Genomic DNA, 27,819 nt, shown 5'->3' on the forward strand with positions numbered 1-27,819 from the left:
CTTAAGATTGGAACGTGTAGGCGAGATTTTCTTTGAAAGACCCAGATGTCCTTATTCTGAACAATGAAGATTCTAGCCCTATTAGTCTGCGAAATAATACCTTTATTCTCGTTAAGTGCTGAAAAACGAGGCGTAAAATCCGTTTTAATTTCATTAATGAATACAATGTATGAATCTGCTTGCTACAACAAACTAATTAAAATTAGACAAAAACTTTCATTCTGTATTCTTATTACCTTTTAATAATTCCAAAATTAAAACCAATTAAATAGCATTATTTTTAGTGGACCTGATAAACTAGTCAAATGCTACTTGAAAACGACCACTTGTTCGCGTTCCATAATCTCATTTGATTGGCTGGTTGTTATGAATCAGACTGAAATTTATATGGAGAAATTTTAAGACCTACATGGAACGATTCATTAGAACAAACGAAAAAGACTGAACGAAAGGTTAGCCTAGATTTATTAAGATTGTTTGCTACACGCATCATCAGTAAGATATATGGCGTCAGGTACGTAAGTATAAGGGGAAACGGCCCCGAAAAAATGGTTTGCCCCTGAAATGATTCTGACAACGGACCAATTCCATAACTACAACAACACACCATGCACCATTGCCCCTCATGATATATTACTTGCCGCATCGAATCATCAAGTCTGGCTACGGGTCTGTTGATATGTTTGCTATAAATATTCACATATATCGCACATAATATGTATGGTCTATATTAAACAGGATATTATAAATTATAACATCATGCTGTTTTGTTATAATTTGTTGTGTGAAATTAAATATGTTCATATCCGCTGTTTAATTGTCCAATCAGCTTCGTTTCTGACAGTTTAAACATAAAACAACGGAAATTATCCTAATTCTTGACGTGATTCTAATGTTCACTGTAATTGGCTGGTTAATTTTAAATACCGGAAGTGCAATCAACCAATGTTAGTGGGTGGTATTCTACACATTGGCAATATTAACTTTTCAACATTGTATTTTATTCATTGAAAGGAACCATGCCGGACTGATACTCTATCGTCTTCTCCACTTTTTCAGATGGGTGATGTAACAGAAGCTTCGAGGATAGGCATAGTTTCAGCAAAAATAAAGAACCCAGAGCTTGTAGCTTACTGCAAGCATCTCAATATGGCGTCTTAAAGCACCATATATGATATTACTTCGATGAGACACTTTTCAAATTGTTCATTGGTGCTTGAAAAATACATGTATTTCATAATATGTAATTTGTATAAAAGCATACTTGATCTAATCGATATTATCACCATGCATTGTAGAAGGCGAAACATAATTATAGAGATTTACTATTTTTGAAAACTCATCTTTCTTCATCATTCTTAAGTCAAGCATAATTCTGGCTATATTGCTGCCAGTGTAACAAGGTCTTATATCATATTTGTACTTGTGGATGTGAAATCCAAGCTGGAAGCTGTGGCTGATTGGTAATGATAAGAACGGTCTAAATAAACTGACCACAGCCCATTTATCAACATAAACCATAGGAGCTCATTAACAGTTCAACACAAAAACTCCATTAACAGCGTCTAAAATTACATACTGGCCTTCTCAATGAAAACATGTATGTTGTACGCATGAGCGGTTATATTTCTATCAATGAAATTCAACGTATTTCAACTTTCAGTGAACCCAATTGGACGATTTTATTCATTAATAAATTTTATGAATGGATTAATTATACACAGCTGTAACACGTGAAAAGTTCTTGACATTTAAAGCCACACTATGACGCATTCTTTGAGATTCATACTTGTGCATCTGTCTACTTACTGCCTACCTGTCAATGACATAGACCTGCTATATATTGGGCATGCTCCAAAACTGTATTCCAGTCGCTATTTGGCAGGATGGTGGCTGGTCTACACCATCTGACAACTGTCAAAATATCCATCAGCGGATGGAATAGAGACAAATGTTTCGGTCTAGCTCATTTCAGGAACACCTGATGTCAATCTACTATACAATTGGTCAACTCTGCATGCCTTTCGAAGCGTCCGCATTGCTGATTCTGTTTATTTGGTTATTTATTGGGAATGACCCAATGTGGCTTTAAATAGTAATCATTGTATTGTTATTTCCACTAGAAGGTAATATAGAGGTTATTTACATTAATGTGTAGGCGGAGATGGAATTTCTACCAACGTGTCGAAACGTATCAGTCGACGGAAGTGGTCATATCTCATACAGTGCCGACTCTCAATAGTATTGTCCGTGGCATTTTTCTTATCACGGTTTTGAAATATTCATTATTATAATCCAGATTTATATACAGATATATGGATATTTGTGCGCATTCGGAAGCGATTCGAATCAAAAACATGAAAAATCTTTTAAGGTAACTAAGCTTCAAAATAGTAGGCAACTAGGCTTCGAGATATTAGGCAACCAAGCTTCTAAATGTTAGGCACACACGCCTAGAGGTATTACTCTATCAATTTTGATTACAATAATAGACAACTCGGCTTGCAAATATTAGGCAAACAAACTTCAAAATATTAGCCAATCTTGCTGTTGAACTGGCCAATCTGGCCACATATTCTCGAAACGATCTTAGCACTGGGATGTCCTAGAATCGATGTTAGAAGAGAAAAACCTAGAACATCCTAGCGCTAAGATCGTTTCAGGAATACGTGGCCTGGATCCCGATCGCTCATAATTAAACTGGCTACCATAGTAACCTATTAGTAAATAATTAAAGCATTTAAAAAGTCAGACACACCCTGAACAGCTGACAGTAATGAATTAAATCAAATTAATTTATATGTCATTATTACAACTCACATATAGATGCCATATAAAATTCACAAATTATATTTAATTTTCATATTCAATTTGTGAAATATTCCGTGGTATGATATTATGATATAATCATTATAACATGATAAAAAACATTATTTGATGAGTATTATAAGTAATAAGCTGCGTCTATTATGGAGATTATTACACTCAATCGGCCTCCTACACAATCCGATTGTACAATATTAATCCCGGCTTAATAGCAGGGAGGCTTGATGTCGTATTTACGAACTAATGGACGCGATGATTTCTTATGTTATTTATCCAGTATTTTGAGTCAAATCATTCAAGATTATAATTTATCACAATATTTTTATTTCAATAATAGCTAAAATACGGTGGCTTGTTTAGGACATGTTAAAAATAAATATGATGATTTAATTTCAATAATCCTCTTTTTTTTAATAAAATATTAAATAAAATTATATCAAAATTAAAGAAAATATAAGCATGTCCTAAACAAACTATTGTTCCTTATCATTATTGGAAAAAAAAAATTGAAATTATTGTCCTAAACAAACCGCCGTAATTAAGAAATTATTTGGTTCGTATATATGATGTAAAACTCAATGCTAATTATATACTTAAGCAGATGTTTTGTCAAATGGTATAAAAATGTGACCATCTGTTTGATTTTATTTAACCCTTGGTGTCGCGCACCACAAAATAAAATGGCGTTATTGGAAGTTATCAGTATCCCAGATGTAAAAAAAAACGTAAAAAGCTTCCATGTAATACCCCGAAATTTGAAAACAAGGGATGCCGGGTGTACGTTTAAGCTTTGTGGTGGTTTTTGGTTGTTTCATGTTCTAAACGATGTAGAATATTTCACAATCTGTCCAACTTTTTGTAATCAAGGAATTACAGATGTTGATACACAAGTAGAACAGGAACCTTTTGGATCTCGTTAAAACTTAACAGCTTAAAGCTTAACAAGTAGGCCTATAAGGCCCTTTAGTGACTGTTCTATGGTCTACATGATGTTCAATAAAAACAATATAATGTATTTTATAATGAATAGCATGTAAAAAAAATGAACTATTGTGAAAATAAGATAAAATCTTCTGTTTTATTAATTATTTATAATGTTCATTCATTGGAACTTGACGAATAATGAACGAAACTTCTACATTTCTAAAAGCTAACAAAAGAGTTAAACTGGTTGTTTTACTGTTTTAAGTACAGAGCATTTATATAAACGTTTTCAGCAAAGGGATTTTTAGGGAAAAGTAATGCTTAAGTGATCCTTATAAACTATTGGAGAAAATTGGGTTCCTTAAAAAAATTTACCAGCACTATTTCGTGAAATGAATTCTATCGTGTCTAGATATTTAGATTATCATTGACTAAGTAGTACTAAACTCTGGGAGATAGACTCATTTACGAGACTATCTCTTGTGCGAACCAGTAAATTTTTTCTCTTTTGATTCTATTCAAACACCTACTCCATTAATAATGTTTACAATCTAGCAGCTAGTACTACATATATTACTAGTGCCAAATAAGAAGAGATATACCTTTGGACAAGTCATTTACAAGACCAACCCTTATACTTTCAATATTCTCTTTTCAATATTCTCTCTTGGGATTCCATACAACCACCTCCTCCTCCCATGTATATTAATAATGCTTACAATCTAGCAGCTGTCATATATGAAATATTCAAGGATGGGAGGTTGCGGTTGAAATAGCATGAATATTTAAGCACAATCAATATTATGAGTGGGCCAAAACTGGTCGTCATCTTTTCATCTATGGTGGGATGCAAGTTTCAGCCAATGGGATAGCACCACGAAGTATCTATCCATTTGAAACGAAAGAATATGAATTAATTTAAGACAGAATTTCTTTCTTTGTCTAATTGAATAACATTTTAACGTTTTATATCTGTAACCAATTCCTGCCCACGAAGTTAAGAACTAAATGCTCTGCCTACAGCTACTTAACTGCTTCACAAGGCCTGATCTACTGGGCAAGGTTAAAGATTAAACATAATCTCTCTTTTATTCTTCCTCTTCCATAAAACCACGACAACTCGTCTATATAATCCAATCAAAACTTCATTCAAGAGGGATTAACGATTAATACACTTGAAACGATTTAGATAAAATTGGGATTAGGACAGCTTAAGATGCATTTGCAGGGTAAAGGGATGTTTTCGCCTAAGGTTCGGCTTAACCAGCTGATAAAGTCCTCAGCTATCCATTTCACTTTTCAAAATCAAAATCTGACTTCCGGTTCCTCTTTAAAGGTTCGATTCTCGTCGCTTATCGAGCGTCATTTACATTTATATGCAATTAACAACGATCTTAAAGTGACCATAGTGTTAACTTCCACGGAAAGCTTTTGTAATATAATGTTAAATAGGAACGGAAGGCTAGGTTATAATTCTAAAAGGCACTACGGATAGCCGAAATTGCTTAATCAGTTGATCAAGGCCAGATTTTTAGGACAATATCCTTTAAAGTCATGTTTTGATTCTCAAAAAATGCCGTGGGTGGCCGCAATTCATTTCTAGCATAATGCAGTAAGTAGCATAAGTACACGATTATATTTCTTTTTAAGAATTGTACAATAAGAAACAGTTTCTGAAAGCGATTAAATCCTGGAATTACGAGACCACAAGTCCACGAAATGTTTTAGAATTATATTAGCTATTGAATATTGATACGTGGCAAGTAGGTGGAAACTCAATGGAAGTACTTCATTATAATTGGTGACAGATTTAAAAAAAAATATACGAAAAACTATCGATGAATGAATAAAAAAAAGTCATGCATAATATATATTTTTTTATAATTTTAGTCAATAAAGCCTACACGTTTATAAAAATCAATGTAAAATATATGATAGCAAAATGAGGAAAGGGTATTCGTTTCATTCACTTTGGTTTCTAGGGAGGGGGAGAGGGGGGGGGGGGGGGTGGAGGTGAGACTGTAATGTTGATTTTAACTGTAAATTTCTGTTAATGTAAATAATATTCCTTATAACCCACAGAGTCATGCAAAACATATTACACTTTTACTTGGGCATGGTATTCCGCTTAACAAAAGTGCTTGAAAATCTCAAATAAAACGAAAATCACTTGCTGAAACGATAAAAAAAATTCAAATATTATTTTTTAAACAAATAAATAAATAAAAATAAAATTGATCTTTTCACTAGTTTAGTACTTAATAACTATAGATCGATCAAAAAAATTTTCTCAAACTAAGTTATTGTGACGTCTTTTCAGGATAGGTTCAAAACAAACGATTTAATACGATATAATAACTTTCTATATTTAATAATGCTTTTTTAAGCCCAAAAATAAAGAATAAAATCTAACTACATGATGGATTGGAGGCGCAAAAGCTGCTTTAAAAATGCATGATGATATTTTGAGCATTCATTGATAATATAAGAGGCGGTGTAAAAAACTTCCTCAATTATTTTCTAATTTTAAAATTGACATCTAAAGAGGTAAATGGCATGAATTGTTAATGTATCTTTAAATATCACCTATTCCATAAACAAGTCCCTGTCAAAACCTTCAAAAAAACTAAATAGAAATTAAGTTAAAGGACAACGTTCGTACGTAGGCCTAATATGATTATGCTTCTAATTCTGAAATTAAAAATATTTTTCAGAAAATCATAACCTGGTCACATTTTTCAAACCTGATGGTACCTCTCTTCTGAGGAGTCCAGTACTATACAACTTTTATTCTCGATTTTGCCATTCATTGGACTAGATTTTGATTAACGGTTTTGTCTTGCTTGTACGAACTTTTATTCTAGAATCATCTCTGTTTTATCTTCTGTTCTGCACAGACCTTAATTACAATGAGACATAACAGTGCTAATTATAAACTCTCGAGCCACACCTGTAGCCTACATTCATCTATAACCGGAAGTGACGTGTCGGATACTGTAGGTGTTAGTTACTATTCTTAATAGAAAACTGTCATACCGGTCTGTTACTGTAAGAGGAAAAGCTACAAAACAGTTTGCGTGCACAATAGAGAAAAACAACAATAACCAAAATCCACTCTACCTTTTTACGTGTCAATTTCAATAAAACGAAAACAACAGCAACAACATTAGTTTGTGGTGTTGGACAAGACTAATTCCGCAGTCATTTCGTTGCTATCTATCTAGTATTTGCTTTAAATTGATTTAAAATATTTATTTATTTTTGTAGTAGGCAATATTCTTTCTGAATCGTTTTATCTACCTTGTTTTTAATTTATTGATTCAAATAAATCATTTCTTTCACTTTATGGTGGCTCGTGTATCTTATTCAGTTTTTCAATAAACATAAAATAGACATAAATATTGAATATCTATTGCTCTATTATATTATTTAAAAATACATTTCATTTATTGCTAGTTAGAAACCCACGAGGACAGGAAATATACAATTCATAAATCTCTTAAAACGAGAATATAAAGGTATTCCTAGTTATGAATATATTACCATATATGGATATAAATATTAATAAAAATCACTGTGTTTTTAATTTTATTTATTCATGGTAACAGGTAGACAGTTGATGCAATATACGAGAAACGATCCCTGACAGCTTCTCAGATGGATGATCTTTCTGAAACATGAATCTGAAAATATGCTACTTGTGTTGACATGAATTCTTAATCAATACGGATTTGCCTCATCAATGGATGATTGACCTTGAAACAGTTCGATAAGAGGGACCCAAGTCGGCCATTCTAAAAGCACGTGTTAGGATTTTCACCTTAACGACTTCTAGCAACTAACAGCAACTAAGAGAATCTGATAAATCGTAGTACGATCTGAGCACCCTGACGATATATTTAGTTGCCGCTTACTATCAATTGTTTTCATGTTGAAAAACTTGGAATTTGTATAATATCTAGCTCGGAATATATAACCATCCGTATGATTGATATGAGCGTGTCTCTCCTGTAGACTGCAATGGATCCCATACATCAGGTATTTTTGATCTACGACCAAAACCTACGATTATGTAATCGCATTGGTTAGTCATTTTCCGATATTAGAGAATCGATTAATGATATGATTTCAATCTTAATAAGAATCGAAGTTGTTCATTAAGTTTTTGATACGAGCGTTTCGATTCATAAAATTATTTCAAATGCATTTTCACAGTAGGTTACAAAGGTGTACGGCGTAAATCTCTATTTCATTATATTAATTAAATGACAAGATATGGGTAAAGAAACTATAATCATGTGGTCTACAGATCAATGGGAGATGATAATTGATAAAAACATGTTTTATATTTTGATTGATTGCCTCACTTCATCTCATTCATAAAACCCAAGTCGACAATTTAATTACCATGACTTTCACGTGACCTTTTCCATTCATTACCAATTTTGGTATCGGATGAATATTTTTAAACACTTTAGTTTTCATGAGCTGCGATGATAACTTGTTAATTTGATAAAAAATGATAGAGCAGCTGGTCTTTGAAAAAGATCGCGTTCAATTACCCCTTTACATCAGCAATCTAATAAAATTATCACAATTTTTCAAAAGGAACTATTTTCTATGATGCGCAAAAAGACGCCACGATAAAACCGCAAATTAGTGATGTTCTTGTTTCTGATTGGTTGAGAAATAACAACAAACAAAGATAGGGGTTAAAGGTTAACATTGACAGGCAGGATACGGGATTGTGAATGAATAGACGGCGCGTGCTACAATCGATCGTACGGCGAGTAGAAATAGGTCGATTATCTCTGGCCGAGTAGTAGTGGTGGAGAGGTCTCGCGTTCTTCCTTCATTAGTTCTAACATAGCAGATCAACATGGAACCGTTATTCATATCTCCTCTTGGATTGGAAAAAATTCTGGAAACTGAAACAGCTTTAGTTCAACTCGTAGATTGTAGATCATTTATTCACTTTAACAGAAGTCGAATTTTAACATCCGTGAACGTGTTCTGTACACCATTGGTGAAAAAACGGAATCCGAGATGTCTTCCATTAGATGTTATTATGTCCAAAGAAGCAAAGTGTTGTTTATCCAGACCGAATTTAACCACTGTGATATTGTATGATCAGGATTCCGACCAGTTAACCGCGTCGAATGGAAGCACAGACTTAAATCTTATGTATAAAAGTATGGTTCGATATTTTGGAAATAAGAAAATTCTGATCTTAACAGGTTTGTGGCATTTTATTTATAGATTTTTAATATAACAGGTCTCTATAATCATTTTAACGTCTCAAAGTGCCTTTGCTGGCAAAATATGATTTGCATATTTTAATACCTTATTTTGCTAATCACGACTGCCAGGATCGAATCTGTCAACTCAACATCCCTTTTGGAGAGTTTACATAACTTAATTATATTTTCTGATACATTTATTGGCAGAAGTAATATTTATAAAACAGAATATAAGATCTGTCCAAATAAACGCTTATTGCCAAATAATACATACGCATGCATTTGATTTAAATAGAATTCAAACAATATTTTTACATCAATTGCCAACAAATGGAAATTGATTTTGGCAGTTGGCCCTACTTTTTGGGCCTTCGGCTGCATTCGATATAGCTCACTTCAATCACATCTCCTTTAAAGGAGACTAAAGTATTTAAAAAAAAAGATTTTACACTGTAAAATATTCCGCAATATCTTGGTATTGCCCCATATTCTGACCAACAAAATACGGCAATGTACTCCTATACGATTGTGTTTGTTCTTTGTAGTGTCTTAATATCGGTCAATTTCCTCATTGATTGTTCCTGTGGTCAAATAGGACCAGGGGGTAGCCTAACATCCATCCAATCGACCCTTTGTCAAATATAATTCACCTTAATTCATTCAACCATCCGGTTTATTTGTTTTGGCTTGAACAAGTCGGTCAATGGCCCATTTTGACCAGTATTTGTTCTTGTGGTCAATAGAAAAAATATCAACATAACTTATCGTTGTTTGACCATAAAACTAGACGTATAGTTCACAAGCTCGTGTTCATCAGAAATCTCATAAACCACAAATTTTGCCTCCAGTCAAATATCTTCCTTTTCTTTCCCCAATTACCACCAAATTTTTCTTCATACATCATTATTTGCCTCCAGGCTGCGTTTTCTTATTCATAATTGCTAGGATCTACAAGCGGAAGGGCTGGTTTATTAGTTAGATATGATGAGAAATTGGAAGCTAGTTTTTTTTTCGCACTGAATGCCGCTCAATTTCTTTATGATATATTGAATATTTTTTAAACCGAAAGATATGGTCTATATTAGTTCGTTTCCGCTTGACACTGTTCACAAAACCTGAAGGTGCTTCAATCGGAAACGTAAATAACGTCAAAGGTTCAATCCTTACATATTACCTATTTTTAAATTTTCTACATCTTTTCGCCCCTCCCCCCTTTTTTATATCCTATGGGTCAGTTGAACAAAAACCAGGGCCGTTTCAAATTTTAAACCAAAGATACGATCGAGATACCAATCAAATAACTCGAACTTTAAGTTAATTTTTAGCCTCGCTGATAATTTAATAACAGATATGATGGTATGATAACAAAATATCTAAATATTCATACTAAAAGTATTTGCGTCGGACCCGTGGTTGTAGCATTGGGTAACAGGTATGTGGCTATGTAACCCCTCATCAGGATGGTATTAATATACTGATTGATAAATTCATAATCGGGATTGTTATAATCGTTTAAACTCATTGAGAACCGATTGGGAGAAACTTTATCTATATATATATTTAAGGTGCAGAAAAGGAAGACGTAAAACTCTTCAATTTACTTCAGTTGAAAAAAAAGATAATTTGGAATGTTAACAAATATTTCGACATGTTACATTTTATACATAGTAATAATAATAGTAATAGTATTAAAATTCGGCAAATCGACAAATATCATATTTGAGGGTTGTTAGAAAAACGATAAAATTCCACATTTTGAAAGAGATTAGAACTTGTTATAAATATAGCTTGTAGTATCAGTCTCCCACGTTAACTATACAGAATAGATAAAGTCTACTATTTACGTAGGTATAGATAGATACTAAGTACTGGTTATAACTCTATACATACTGATATACACCTACACGAATATTTCAACTATTTTATTTTTACGTTTCATCTGTCAAGCTTTTAAACAATATTTCATCCGCTTGATATGGTTTTTAATAATAATATCAATTGAAAGAGTTTTATGTGGACTTTCCTGAAAGGGGGGATATAGGGATGCCCATTTGACGAACACAATCAGACGGGGCTTTGTGTGGAAGGGAGAGAATTCAATTTTCAATTTTAGAAGGCTTTCAATTCAGGATATTTTCCTTTTCCGGACGTTAAGATTTAGGAATGCTTATCCTTAAGGAACACGTATCTACTCTACTCGTCGTGATTCGACATTCTTGTACCGTATGTTTTCAAGGATGCATACAAAAATGCGAACATCAATAATTAGGGAGTGTTAAGGATGGTGGGGGTTATTTTAATTAGTTTCATCGACTTGAAAATTATGTGGGATTTCTTATTTAAAAAATTACTTGGCAAATACCACGATCAATTTAAAATCTTTTTTCACTAAACTAATATTGTGAAATATACTTTGAATATGCAGTGATATGATTAGAGAATATTTTTTATTATTAGAATAAATGACGCTAAATTGTTGGACATTACCTGACAATGAGGCAAAAAAAAATCCGCGAAAAATTCCATTTAATTCTTAATATATAACAAATGACATACGCCCGTCCTCTGTGACCGTACACGCATGTGCCACGTCTGTAAGAATATTTAGAGGACTGTGCCCCTTTCATTATAGATTAATATTTTATAATAATACAGTAAAATATAATAGTATACATCAAATTTATATAATGTATAGAATTATTGATTGAAAATGATGTTAAAGATGGAGATTCTACACTCCAATCCTGGCAGACGTGACAATAGAGTTATATATGTATCAAGGTAGATGGCCTACTCCTTCCAGTCATATCGACTCGAAATACAATATCTAGATAAATTATAACTTATATTCAGTACAATTACAGTCTTTTTATTATAATCACTGGTCAAATTTATAAGGCATCTTTGAATTTCAACATAATGAAGAGGTTGCGTACAATTGTTTTATTCTTAAACAAAATCCGATGAAACAATTGAGTGTTTTTTTAGTTTCAGAATTTGCAAATGAAATGTTAAATTGTGTACTCAAATAAACCCACCGAATTAGTATCTTGGACGTACAGAGAGCTGAAAATATTGCTGACAAAACTGGAATTTCAATTGACGGTATTTTCACGCGGTTGGCTTCTGATTAACAATGTTATTATTTGGTGCACATGAATGTAAAATGTTTAAAAAATATATCAGTTAATAACTCAGAATAATTCACATATTTTAAATCGACTATCAATTACAGCAGGCTAATGAATATATTATTCTATATATTATTATACAGTTTCATAGATACCTATAATGTACTACACAATGAAATAATGAAGTTATCTATTGTACTGAACAGCTGTTATAGATCTTAGTCGTAGTCTATCCCTTCTGTCAATTTCTGAATTTTCTCACGTAAAATCTCTATATCGAATAAATTCTCGATCTCGATCGAGCACACTTTACACAACGTATGTTCTTATATCAGATGTACAAAAGTCATTGCTTTAAGAACTCTTTTCGCCAGGGTTAAGATCTATGCTATAGGTGTGCCTTTTTTGATGCAAACCTTACGTTGCAGCATATGAAATGGACCCCGGATTGTTGTCTAGTTTCAAGTCCCATCGAACACCATGTGAAAACAGGACCGGCAGAACAACAACCATCTAAAAGTCACATAGTAAGCAAACAAGAAAAGAAAACAACGGGTTTGAAAGATAAAAGAAACCGTTGATGACAGGTATCAACAAGATATAAAGCCGCTTTGAAGATACCGACTCTCTACGATAATCCCATGGATTGAAAAACAACCGGATTATCGTTAATCCACTAGTCTGGGAATCTGACCTAGACAGGAAACACTTCCTGAGAAAAAACGATAGAAAGCCCAATCTTCCTTCCGGTGTTGGGTATGTTTCCGGTAACAGTATCTGATCTCTTGACCTTCACCTCACGTGAAGAGCACGCGAACGGAAATGACTTGTAAAACCACTCGACAAGAAAATTAAACAATACACTGTGTTTGTAATGTTTAGAAATCTGCACTTCAAGATCGTATTCAATTTCTACTACAAATTAAGTTTCTTTTAAATATTGTGTCTATACCCGCTTCCTCTACTGTTCAGCCAAATTTCTATGAGGCGAGACCATACTAAAATTATACAAAAATAGGACTCAGTAAACGCACGACATTTGACCATATAGAGGGAAAAAAACAAATGATCCGGGGCAAAATTGCTCCATGTTACACTTCCTTTCGTGTTAAAAAAAAATTTGGTTTAAATTCCTGTTATTTTCCATCGCCATTGGAAACATTTCGGTGTATGGCTTCCAACTATCTCTTAAGATTTTACAGATTAACAACGTCCGGCATGCAGCTTCCGTTTTTCATTTGAATTGCTACTATTTTCTCTTGACATTGAATGACTTTTAACTACTATTTTAGATTTTAAAACAGATAACAACGATCTAATAACACTCTTTCCTTGTATCTTTCAGGTGGATTCACGAGATTTAAACAAGAATGTCCAGACCTGTGCACACCTCATCCGTCTCCTTTGGGAAGTCTATCACACACCTCTAATCTCGGAGGGTTAACTTTAAAACTGTGTCGAAGTCTCCCAGATAATTTCAATGACAGACAAGTAAAAAGAGCTAGAATGACGGTAAGTGTCCTCATTAAATCATACTTGGTTGAGTGTCCGAAATGTGCGCGATGCAATTAAATTTAGCAATCTGAGTATATGGCTTGGATTCCTACCGATATTGTTTGTGTTTGAACTTAGATCACCCGTAGGAATGCGGTTTCTTACAGCTTACAGCTGTAAAAGGTTTTCAGAACAGATAGAATACCTTTCTGGACTAAGCGCAATAAACCTAATATATATGAACATATTTGATATATCAGTAATCAGTCCAATTACCTTTAGATATAGTCCGAAAAAAGACGCTCGTACTATCAAATTGGCTCAATCAAAATATAAAAATCAAGGTTATTCTTTTTGCTCTTACAATGATTCTTGAGCATTGATCTCTGAGCAATCTGATTTGTTGTGGCAACTATCTAATGAACCAATCAGCGTTCGTGATATTTTCTTCCTGATACACCAAATGTTTCACAATCGCAACTCTGGAGTCTGTTCGACGTGTCCTGACTATTAGTTCGGACTCTTTCGGGCTCATTTTAAATGACAAAGATCGTGTTCAAAGCCTTTATGTTTGATACTACAATCACGATATTGATCCTTTTGTCCCTGGGGCTTAAAGTTGTTTATTTATTTTTGGACAAGTTTACCTTAGTTACCTAGTGTTGTCAACATTAAAGTTGCAGTATGCACAATTTTCATTATTAAAAACGTTGAAAATTTTACGTGAAAAGATTTCCCAAATAATATACTATTTTCTTCTATGTATCTACTTGGTCAACTTGAAATCTTTTTTAAATGGGTGATTAAAATCAGAGTGGACTAATTGTTAAGCTAGCAGTTTAAACTAATTTTGGTGTTAGACCTTTTACTAATATTGTTTTGCATTATCATTAAACAATCATGTTAAAGTACTATTTTGAATTTTGATAACACCAATAGTTATCCAGTGTTGCCGGCATAAACTATTAGCCATAAATATGATTAAACTGTTGTTACTAGTTTAAAAAAAATCCTATGCCAATAACCTCCATGAGAGATAATGGCCATTGTTTATTGAAAATCGATCCGGTTTTTCATTAAAGTTAAATATAGTGCTGATAGAACATTACACTATAAACTAGTTAGAAAGAATTTACATTATACTTTATATATCATACTTCTACTTCTCATGCGTTTTAATCATGCATATATCATTATCACTTGAAAGTTCAGCCATTGCGATAAGAATACAGATCTGATAAGATTGTTCATGTTAGGTCTGACTTAGGTTCACCTTTGACCTTATTATGTCATTAATTATTTAACCTATCAAATTAAAGTCATTGTCCGAAACTGAACTCTCTGTCATTCCCATGTAACAATAAGTATTAGGATAGGTTCCGTTTAAAGGGAACGTTCCTTCTTGTCATGCTTTTAAACTAAGTAAGACGCGGACGTAAGAGAAGACACGAAATTGAGGCTAATGCTCAATCATCAGAACCACTCTCTCAGAGACAGAGTTATCGGATCTTGCAGTATCTAAAGGGTAAAGGAACCGCAAGGACCGACAACTGTGTATGAGAGAATGCCACAGAACACGACCACCTTTAATTTGTTTAGTTGAATTCGTACTCCAAGGATTTCTCATTTTCATAATTGAATTTCATTTCACACGTCACATTAAACAAAATCGCCTCATCAACAGACATTTTGAAAGTATTTTTAAATCGATGACATGTCGACAGGCGTTTCGTAATGAATTTCACATTTTGTTTTTATTTAGAGTAAAAACATTCATCATCATCTTTTTCTTTCATTCGACACTCTCATTTCTCTTGTTACATGTGTACAAGCTGTCGACTGTAAATGGAGGTGTATACGGGCTGACAAGATGTGACTATCGTAAAAAAATTTCTAATTAAAGGGGGGGGGGGGGGGAGGTGTGTACCCACTTTATAAAAAAAAGTACGGTCTCCATTTAGCCAGTAATATCTTACTTTGTATTAAATAAGCCAACACAATTCTATGGTTTACTACTCCTTAGTTTTATTGTACACAATGTTTCAACAAATCTACATCGTCATCAGCCCGTTATTTAATGTGATCTCTACCCGTAAATGTCGCTTAAAGGATTAATTTGTATTAATATTGTGAAATGATTGTGGTCTTTGTATTAAATAAATGTCATCAGAAGGAGTAAGGCATGCTGTGGGAATCCAATTTTCAAAACTTTATAAAAGATTTTGAAAATGTTGTTTCACCATAACATTCAGTTTGAACTTTGCTTTTAGACTATAATATAGATATGTAAAAATACACTATTTAAATCGGAGCATACGCGTACTTTAAGTTATTGTAAGAGATGATATTTCTGTTAATTTTAAAAACTTTGAATATTAGATTGTTATTACCCGAGTTAAAGTGGTCAACTGTCAATAGATCGGAAAGAGTTTTACTATTACTGGAAATTTTGTCCATTTAAACACGGAAAGGTGATGAGTCGGTACACTTTCGAATATCCGTTTCCGGGCAGATGTCAGGATTTCTTTCAAACAATACTGACGTTTACATGCGTATACATACATTGTTGCACGTGGAAAACTTTACGCATTTCATATTTTCTCACCCTGAAGGGTTCATAAATTGGGAGAACACAATGCACTGTAGGGGGGATTGAATCGATGAAGCAACGACAAAGCGTTGCTATTCTGCTTCCAATTACATAAAAAGTTTCAAACCGATAGACTAGACGTTTCTCTTATACAATTCTTCCAGACCTGCTTGTCTGACAAGTTGAAGCCGAGTTTGATAGATAGGCCAAGGACCGGATTTAATCGAACCTACTGATCGTGATATCACTAAGGAAAAGAGAAATACTCTGGTTTATTTTATTGATTGGTTAGAAGGTGTGTTTTTGTAGTAGTTTATTTGTGTACTGGTATTGACAACTTGGTCGGATTTGTTTGTTTTTGAGTAGAAGAGAGCAAGTGTTTACTTATTTTATCAATTTTGACTCGAATTTAAACAGAAATTGGTGAACAGAAACACATGATCTAACCACAATCTGGGTCAAATGAGGAAAAATAAACAACTTTTAACCTCTTATTGACCGCAATGTCTTTATATTATTTTTACAAAATGTTGTTTGGTTTTATTATGCTATTATATAACATCACATTGTGACATATTAAAAATATTCCTTAAAAATATTATTATCGATCACAAGAAGCATTTGGTTTAATGCCATGGCATGGTTTTGACATTTAAACACCTGATGTCACTCTGTTTGTAGAATCGTCGATTCTCTCTTTCAAACTACGGGTATCACACCCTACTCCCAACATCTTACGATGAATATTCCATGTATCAGGATATGAATGAACTATTATCATTATTTCGTTTCATTATACGGACATAGAGATCATACCTGTAACGGTTTAAAATTTTATAACGCCTTCAGCAATTCTAACTGTAACTATGTAACAAGCTGTGGTCAATGAATCAGTGATCACAGCTTTTAACCGATCCTTAATACACAGTTTGAAAGTTGTAGTAGGATATCATAAAGCCACGTGTTTCAGTTACTAATCTATAATACCAAGGTGAGGTTTTCATTTCAAATATGTTTCCATGTTTACGTGAAATCTCACCTACGCTTTAGTAGGGAACGTGCATCTACGGAAGTTGATTGCATCTCAAATACTTGTGGTCATTTCCGGCTATTTCCGTTCGATTGTCGTTCTGTCTCCAACCCTATAAGGTTTTCATCTTTAGTGTCAAAATGTGTCACAGTTTTCACCATAGCTCTCACCTAAGCTCAGTGGATCATGATAAATACAATGCATTTTTTATATTTACACTGCTCATCAACTTCAAATAAGTGTCGTCATTTCCGGCTTTGTTCGATTTGCTTCCTTCCCATTAAAACCATTTACACAGTAAACAAACTTGTTACAAATAATGGTAGCGTTCAATCAATGATTTATAGGACCTATATTTAATCTTCATCAATATAAATGAATGAACATTATTACTTATCCTATCCCAGTTGACTGTTCAAATCTAACGTAATCGAATACAGCCGAACCTTATATCCTCCTCTTTAATGTTACAAATTTTTACACCTCCGAGTTTGCCGTGGGAAGTTGTAGCATATTTGACTCTTCTAATAATGAACGACGTTGGTAGTGGTTTTTCAAAGGCCAGTTTCACGTTTTACACGTTCGAGAATGTTCGTCAGTCACCTATAACATAAGCGTAGGAAGAAAACAAAAGTATCTTGCTCATAATGCTTGCTGTAGGAAGTTGAAGCATACTGGACACCACTGCATGATGATAGACGACGCTGGTGATGGTTTTGTGATGGCTGGTTTCTGGATTTTTACACTGTCGAGATTGAGTGGCCGCCATGCACGACATACGCGTAGGAAGATGTTTTAAATTAAAGCATCCGAATGCATCAATATTAACGTGCTGTAGGAAGACAAGACGTACTTGACAGATGTTGTTGATGGATTGTGTGAGGGCTGTATCAGTATTCAAATAATGTAAGGTTCATTTCGCCAACTGATGTTTCCGTTGTTTTCTGACTTGCGTTTTAATGATTACAAGTAACGTTTGGCAATCGACTGACAGGTTTCGTAATGTGCCGGGTGTGTGCTTCACTAACTTGATGGTGAATTGTCAACTCAGCTTTTCCATATTGTTGAATATGAACTATGCAAGATACATTGTTAAGGGGGCAAAGACCAGACCAGGGTACGGGGGGTTTTTACGCATAATTTCTCATTAGAAAGTTGAAGATGAAGATGAGTAAAACACAAAATTTTATTTCTCATTTTTCAAGTAGGAGTTTATCGGTTTTGGTTACAAATCAGTTTCAAATTTCACAATAAACAACACAAGAGACGGCAAGACATTTATTGGGAAGGTCATTGACTTTATCACATGCCTGTCACCCATTGACTAAATGTTAGATGTAACACGGCCTTGGACAACCTTGAACGTCAGGCGCTGAGTCCGGTATATCACTTAATACAGACCTAAATCGTGTTCGTGTTCGGTTATTACGTGTAAAAGTCCAGTATAGCAGTCAATACAGACCTAAATCTGAAATATTCTGTTAACACGTGTAAAAGTCCTGTGTACCAGTCTATACTGACCTCGATTTGAAATGTTCGGTAATCACGTGTTAGAGAGTAGTTAATTCCATGACTTTTATAATAATGAGTACATTTGTCCAGACTATTTTTTTTATGAAATATATAGTCTCCAAGTTATACCTTGTATAGAATTTCACTTCTGTTTTAATTTTTCATGTACATTTCTCACTTTATTGAAGAGTTTCACTTTTTCCTGGGGATTACTTGTCTCTTTAAATGTTGATTTTTAAGATAAAAGAATTTCAATGTTTCAATTGATCAATGAAAAAGTTTCGATGTTTCAGTGAAAAAGTTCACATTTCCATGTTGTCAGTTCGATTATACAAAGTTTGTGATGAAGTGTGCTAAAGGTCAGTTTTCCATGAAAATGTGATTTCATCATAATATGAATAATACATCAATTTAGTTAATCATTTTGTAATCGGAAAATCAATTCCTCAAGGAATAATGCCAGTTGTTAGGATGATTATAAACAAAACAACTCCATTGCCTTAAACCTGTGTCATTCTTCTCTTTCATTGATTTGAATATAAATATTTAAACATCCTTGACAAGCCTAGTTCAATCCCTCTTTCTACCATTATCTGTTTTCTATTGTTTTATATATCTTGATAATCTATTGTCTCAATCCGTCTTCTCTCGAATGAATGTACATTGAATTTGCACTCTGAGATGCCGTTAACAAGTACATTAGAGCAATTTCCATTGAAAAATGAAGATATAAATGCTCTTCAATACCCACGTAATCTTTCTGGGGCCAGGGGGGTTTTGGAATTATCCACATAAGTTTGTTTGAATGTACTTTTTGTAAGTTCACCGAAAAGATCTCGTCATTTATTTTGAAATCTGGTATGGATTACTTAGTAGATTTAAATATTCTTGTGTGGTCTAACAGTCTTGACGTGGAAACAAAACTCTTGAGTTCCACAAAATCGTGATGAAACACTAGTCGTTTTAGTTTTAGTAATATATCAGTGTTCTCGAAGGTCCACAATTGTACACTGTATGTTCTTGCTCTTTCGATTAGCTTCTTCTTCCCATGCTGCCACAGCCATTTAGATACTCCATTTCTACCCAGTGGTATTGCTTGTCAATTTACATTGTAAACGGCCAGACCGAGACAGTAGTATGTAGGTATTCGACTAATTTCCCGACTGAACTTGTATTTTTATTAATGTGAACAAGGTGTTGGACTTATATATTGAAGGGACATATAATGTTTTTTTTTTAAATACAAATATAAAATGGTGACATTGAGACCAAGTGGGTGGCAGGAACGATTGTTGAAGGTACCTTGTGACAGCTCGAAAGTTCCCTGAAAGCATTAGTGGTAATACCTCATGATCTGTTCCCTAATCCTCCATTGTGTTTAATACAAGATTTCAGGTTCATTTCAGTGTAAAACATTGAACTTGGTTATCATGACAAAGAAGGAATTTTACTCAAAATAAAATCATATATGTATAGACAGAATGCTTTTCTACGGCTTTTATTTTTTCATTGGAAAGTTAATAAATACCACTGTTTTATTAAGAAATCTGGAAAACAAAGTCATAATATTATCAAATTACATAAACAAGAGAATCTAGTGGTTAACACCTGTTTGTTTTGAACTTAAAATAGTATCCAGTAATTACCTTGCGGAAGAATTATAAGGTATTCTCAGATATATTGGTCTGTAATTTTAGTAACGGGATGATACAGCTGTGAAATATAAATAGATATATAAATTAGTAAATAATAAGTCAATAAATAATTCGATAAGTAAGTCAAGATAGAAACAAATATAAAAGTCAATATAGTTAAATTGGTTATAAAAAACAAAAACAAAACAAAAACAAAGTAGCAACTGCTGTTCCCTTTCGAAAAGCGAAAAGAGTAGATTGTATATTGAATCTTAAAGCAATAGTATTTTACTCAAAATAATGGGAAATCCTTGTATAGTCGAAAACAACAGTGTTGAACACAAACTCAAAGACCACTTCTTTTCTATTTTCAGACGCAGCCAGTTGAATTGATGCCTTATCTCTTTCTTGGAGACGCTTTACACTCAACGATGAAAGATCAACTTCTCGATCTTGGTATAACCGCCATTTTGAATGTCTCTACTTCCTGTGCAAACCATTTTCCCCAGGACTTCCGGTATAAGATTATTCCAGTAGAGGACACTGCCAGTGCAGATCTGCACTTCTGGTTCAAAGACGCCATTCAATTCATAGGTAATTCTACTATTCTGATGTTAATTATTGCATTTTTTTTTAAGTGAAATTAAAGCGAAATAATTATCTACGTAACTCGGTGAAGACACTCTAACATAACTGACAGAAAACAGGTTTTGATTGTGTTTCTGGACAAAGGAGCACTTGTTATTTATTTTTTAAATTGTTTGTGACAATCGACTCGAGTATAAATGGACAGAAATAAAAACTATTGCTTCAGTTGTTGGACACGGAAGCTCTTGTACATCAATTGTTATTTACTTGTTTGTTCTATTTTCTATTTGTAGAAGAAGAAAAGAAAGATGGCGGAAAGATTCTGGTTCATTGTAAAGGAGGTGTTAGCCGATCGGCTACCGTCTGTCTTGCCTATATCATGTACACCCGATGTGTAGGACTTGAAGACGCTTTTGACTTTATCAAATCACGTCGTGACAGCATCTCACCCAATGCGAATTTCATGATGCAGCTTTACGACTACGAGAAATTGGTTGTGTCTCATTCCAGTTCATCCCCCTTATCTCCTTGTAGACTTTATAACCCAGTCTTATCTAGTTCATCAGATAGCAATAGTTCTTCTCGCGAGAGTAGTGACGACAACGAGAACGGAAGTGACATCGAATTATCTAGTGTTCCAGCACTGAGAATTATGGGCAAAAAGTGTGTTTCCACTTGAAGAGTTGTGAGTTGATAGAAGTACTGGTATAATACAGACTAATTTCCTAGTAGACTAGAATGACCAGTACAATATTAACATTATGCAGTATAGGGCAAACGGTTATTATGTGAATTAGGATTACTAGAGATGATATCAATGTGGTATGAATGTGAATTAGTGTGAATCAGCTTAAACCATGGACCCATTATAGTCATTGCATATCGCAATAGAAACACCTGGCATTACTTAGCTGAAGGTCGAAAACCGAAGGCCTATTTCACAATTTGTTAACCTAAGCATCTTTTCATCTGATTGGTCAGTCACTAAATCCAATCAGACTTCTTAAGATATTTAAATCTTTCATCTTAGGTAAAATCTTGTGAAATATATCACCAATAGAACAACCGTACATTGTTTGTCTTTAGATTTTTCCTTTTGCAAATAGTTTTGAAACTTTTATGGGTGTCTCCCTGTAAATCCCATAATTTATATGGTAAACATTTTTGGTAAAATTCCACATTCAGACAAGAAGGTTTTTTCCTCTAACTTCAAACTTCTGATTTCACAGTCACCGTAATTAATTTACATTCTTAATTTAGTGACCTTTGCCTGACTTGTTTTCATAAACATGTTCTATCGATCTGTTCTTGATTATATTGTTAATTAAAATATCGAATTTATCAAAACAAAGTAATTATTCATACTATTGAAACCTATCTCGTTATTCTATTAAGTAAATACGGTAATTAAATCGTACATATTCTATCTCGATTTAGATTCCTATTATGTAATAAAACGAAAATTTAAAATTGAGGAAGAAACAAACAAGGATATTTTGCAATGATGAAAACTTGAGAGCTTGTCTATCAGCTCGTCCTTGGCCAAGTCTCTTGGCTTGACGGTTTAACAGTTGGTTCCCCGACATTAATAAAACCGTACTTCGCATAGACACAGACAATGAGAGAGTGCAGTAGTAAGAGTGTGCCATAGGATTTATATGTTTTGTTAACTTTGTTATTGTCATATTTGTATGAAAGTTGTTATATCTTTTATAACATACAGTCGAATTTTGTATTTCTACTGCGTTTGAAGAACGATATATGTAGGAGCATAGTCTGATTTATTCGTTATGAAATGCTTCTACACTGGCAACAGTTTGGATATTATGATTAAATGGTTTTTTCTTTTTATATAAGGACAAGGACAAAGGCGCGTACGTAAATGTAGTGTGGCATTATCTGGAACACAATGCAGATGGACCAATTACGACCATGTCCACATAACTTAATTCATTTCACCTATATAAATAATTGCAACATATCTCCTTACTGTGTCATTCCCTACTTTATACAAAACACTATAATTGGCATTGTCTCTATAGAATTTGGACTGGATAATAGTGAAATTACATTAATAACTAACTTATGTTTCTTTATTAAATATCGATATCGGACAAAGGCGCGTACGTAAATGTAGTGTGGCATTATCTGGAACACAATGCAGATGGACCAATTACGACCATGTCCACATAACTTAATTCATTTCACCTATATAAATAATTGCAACATATCTCCTTACTGTGTCATTTCCTACTTTATACAAAACACTATAATTGGCATTGTCTCTATAGAATTTAGACTGGATAATAGTGAAATTACATTGACTGGATAATAGTGAAATTACATTAATAACTAACTTATGTTTCTGTATTAAATATCGATATTATAATAATCAAATGTCATTTTCCTCAAATTGGTATGATCAAAATTGCTCAAATATTGCGAAATACCGCCAGACTAATTCTATTGAGAAACTTTACCAATAATTGAATCTTGTTGAATATGATAGATGATCCACTTCCGGTAAACTGTAGTCAAGATATTCCATATCCGGTTTTAAGTGTAGTCTTTAACATCAAGTACTTTAATTACTCTACTTTCAGTTTGCCATCATATGACATCGGAATTGATCTTGCGTGATTAACATTTTCAGATAGACAATTCTGAAGGCAGGATAGAGTGAATGTCATAGTTTGATGATGAACTGTCCCACACAAAATAATTATGTTTACCTCTAAAGAAATGTATGACTGCAGTGTGTTGATTTTCTGAGGTAAAGATGACAACAATGTAAATTATCGAAACGTTTTGTTATAATCACATTTAAGACGTTATAAAGTTACACATACCATTAAAATGTTGTTATCTAACAGAATTAAAAGAATGCATGTATTAATAAAGCCAGTAATCTAATGTAAATTGTCGAAACGTTGTGTATAAATACATTATAGAAGTGCTACTAGTGACAGTATAAAATGACAGAATTAAAGAAGTATTTAGGCAATAATGTTAATCGTCGAAACGTTGTGTATAAGTAGAAGTGACGGTATGAAAGTACAGACTGGATGATGTGTAATATTAATGTATGTTTGTATAGTTTTATTTATTTTTTACTGTTGTGTTAAATTGTACAACAACTTCAGGGACTTGTTGAATAATTGTTGAAATATTGTAACCTTTAAAACAGTTTCCATGGCAACTATTTCATATTTTGTTAATTCCATGTGATGTAATAAAGGTTGAAATATAATAATTCTCTTTGTTGTAATTAGTATCGTATATTGCCTCAAGCGGAAGACCTGGTAGGACTATTGCTTTAAAGCTGAGATCGTCCTTGAAAGTTTCTGGAAGTGTACTTCTCACTAGATATTTGCAATCACTATACTGTTCATAAACTTACAGAATATCTTCATTGTTGTTGTTTTTTGAGAAACAACCGGATACTAAGCTCATCGTATTGAAATTATTAAAATTGAGGTTTCGTTTGTGCAGGTGACCAAAACGGGAATATCACGTTGGACACCAAAACAATGCTGACACGAATCAACTGAAGATTCATGGTGTCACAAACAATCCTTGGATCGACCGCTTAACCAAACCACCCATCGATTCAATTCCCCCAAAACACACCAGAATGTTGCTGTTATATACCTATATTTGCTATTAGAATAATACGTGCACCATGCGGGCTAATGAAGAAGATCAACGCCATGCAGGGTGCAATGAGGGAAATTTTGCCAGTTCTGCTCTTTTTCGATTTCCAACTGCCGAGGGATCTTTGTCGTGCACAGTCTGTAGCATACTGGGTAATAACATTGTGGATTTGTGGATCAAATATACTGTTGAGCGAACATACCCAAGGCAAACATGAACAATGACGAGCGTGTTGTAGGGTGAACGGCCTCCAATTCTCCACGATGTGTACTTCTTCTGATGTTTAAAATATGACTAATTATAATAAAGGTTAAACCCAGCTATGGAAAATGTCAGGGGTACAGTGATCGGAGATTAGAATCTTGTTATTGTTCTTTAGTCTCCTTGAAAATATCTCCAGCAGTTTGCCTCATTATCTAATTGATCCGACTGGAGGAAATATGTCTACCACAACATCATTTGTTTTACTCTGAATATTAACAGCAATGTGCTAAACTCGAACTTGCTACGAAACGTACAGCTGTTGCACTATGATTTAACATTACCAATAATCGCTACGCTCGTATGCTGTAAAACCAATAGATAATGAAAACAGAAAGCACGATGCAGTGTGTCATGAGGGAAATTTTACCAGAACAGTAGCCTTCTATTTGTCGATTTGAATTAGTTCAACAAATGATGCTTCTATTGAGAATTCCTAATTCTAACACAGGTTGGTTCAATCATCTTATTACTATTTTTACTTATTATTATTAGAATATTACCAAAGCTATGATTTCTATTAAACAAAGAAGGCTGACAACTACAAAAAGCTACGAAGTGGGGAAGAACAGATAGTATAGCCGTCGCGGTACTAGGACTCATATTTATATTATATTCGATTGAGTGTAAAAATCTCGCAAAATTCCTCCACAAAACCTTTTAAAATTTGGACAGAAAGAAAGTGTCGAACAAAAGAAGATGCATGAAAGACTTAATGAACATGACAACTCGCCATTATTCTTGTCTACGGTATTATAACATTACTAGAACGTGGGCGAAGCAAGATAGACAATGATAAACCTATTCCAACCATTTCAAACAAAAAAGCTTTGAAGAACGTAACTGTACTTGGGTGGAAGTAATTTGTCACTAAGTACTTTGTTTGAGCAGCAATTTCTATGTTAATGAGAATATAACGAAATAAAATTAAACGTCCTGCCTTTCTGTATATAACGAATTTAAACGTGTTTTATACTGCCGGCCTATCAAAACGATTTGCCCATATGCCCCACCCCTAAAATGTGTAAAGGTGCCATGAGAGTTGCTTAATTATGACCCTAATTCTTATCCGCAACGATGCTACCCCTGCCGAAATGCAATCATTGACTTCTACTTCTTCGCAGAGATACATTCCCGTATTTATCTTCATCTGTTCATCTGTTCATCTGTGAATTCAGCAGGTCCACAGCCAGACTTGATTGTTCTGGGGGAGGGGCAGATAATATATCCAGAGAGGCAGTGGGGTATGGTGTTTAGTTGCAGTAATGGAATTGGTCGGTTACCGGCACGAAATTCAGCTTCCCTCACGACAGTTGGACGTATTATTTTCGCTATGCAAAGTTAAAAGTTGGTCATTGGATAGATCTCGTCGCGAGGTCATGCTTTAACAAGAAATAGATTCTCTTGATTAAGATTTCAGTCGTAAGAGATCATATATATATATGAATAATATTAATCTCATATAGAAAAACAGAAACCGAACAATGGTCCAGGAAAAATCCAACAATAGATACGAATGACAATATTATTCACAGAGAGAGGGATCATATGAACATTTGCAGTTTTCAGAATTCAAAACAAAATAATTAAATTTTGACAATAAAAATATGTTTACCAAGAGGAACATTAGATATCACACAAACACCAGCAGAATCAGAACATCGTGGAAGTTTATCTAACCATTTGAAAGAGTGGTTCCTTAAAAAGAAATCCAAAGTGACATATAACTGTAAATTGACCCTAAAATGGACTTTTAATAGTTTGTCTAAATTTGTATGTCCAATCAGACGTCTGTGGTTCCTGCAAATCACCTTAATATAAGTGATCGCGAAGACCTTATGTGATACAAGCATACTTTGCGATAAGTGACGTCATCAAATGTGGTGGAATTGCAGGAACTACAGCCTATTCTAATAAAACAAAGCAAGTACAAAACATACAAACAGCAAAACGAAACCTGAAATCCAAAAAAAAACAGCTTGGCGATAGTAGCTAATGAACTTTTCACATGAGGAAAGAAACCTATTCAAACCTTCTAGTCAAACCCAGAAACAACGTGGTAACTTGGAATGACGGAATATCCAGAATTATTCATGATACCTCTATGATATTGCCTGCATGGAGACTTTGCCTACTTTGTTGCAAGTCGGTTGTGGGGTACTAGTAAGTATATGTCAGTGTTTGTTTTGCAGGGGTTGGGAATAACAGACTCACGGCGCCGGGCAGATCATCATCATCTAATGTTCTCGCTAATTACTTTGGCTATTAGATTCTTCCATTAGCCTGCCATTTCCAATACTTTTGCCATCGGGTATTTCATTTGATTTTCTTGTTTACTTTCTCGGTATTGAAATGAAACTGACAGAACTGTGTGTGTTCAATGGTAACTAGGAGTATTGGTAAATATCCTGCTGTTTTTAATCTGTACAAAGATTGACAGGGAGTAGGTTGTCGAAGGTTGACATGGACTTTTAGCATGACGTTAATGTCTATCTCAAAATCAGCTGGTATACGGAGAGCTAGTGCGTGTATATCCACAAATCCACAACATAAGATGCACTCATATCAATTAGATCTGGGGTCCCACTCTCCAAAAATTACCTAAATTAAATCCAGATTTTAAGAAATACAGTTATCTGATTGGATAACAAAACAAAATTTAAAATCGATTTTACTGATTGACCAATCAGAACACTGAAATCATCTCAAGTTAGGTTTTTGAATAAGGCCCCTGTTAGAATGGTACAACTGAGATATCGAGGATCCTTTCTACCAGCTAGTCCGTGGAAGAACCTATATGACCTATGAACCTGTTAAAGGTTTTTACCCGACTTTGGTCACCCTGTCACAGCAGGGTCTTTAGAGATTATGAGTTAGTGTCCGTTAAGTGATTGTCTGAATAAAATCTTGTGGTGGAATCCTACTACCAGCTATT

General features: G+C 33.9%; 1 protein-coding gene across 1 annotated transcript; it reads left to right on the forward strand.

Annotated features, from left to right (window-relative positions):
* Positions 1 to 8,620: 8,620 nt before the first annotated feature.
* On the forward strand, positions 8,621 to 21,648 carry LOTGIDRAFT_114339 (hypothetical protein; the record flags this gene model as incomplete). Its single annotated transcript, XM_009052755.1, has 5 exons — positions 8,621 to 8,987; positions 13,467 to 13,532; positions 17,746 to 17,806; positions 20,734 to 20,975; positions 21,263 to 21,648. Coding segments are annotated over 5 exons (1,122 nt in total), but the record flags the coding sequence as incomplete, so codon positions are not given.
* Between the last annotated feature and the right edge of the window lie 6,171 nt (positions 21,649 to 27,819).

The sequence above is a fragment of the Lottia gigantea genome (assembly GCF_000327385.1).
Source record: "Lottia gigantea unplaced genomic scaffold LOTGIsca_19, whole genome shotgun sequence".
NCBI lineage: Eukaryota > Metazoa > Mollusca > Gastropoda > Lottiidae > Lottia > Lottia gigantea.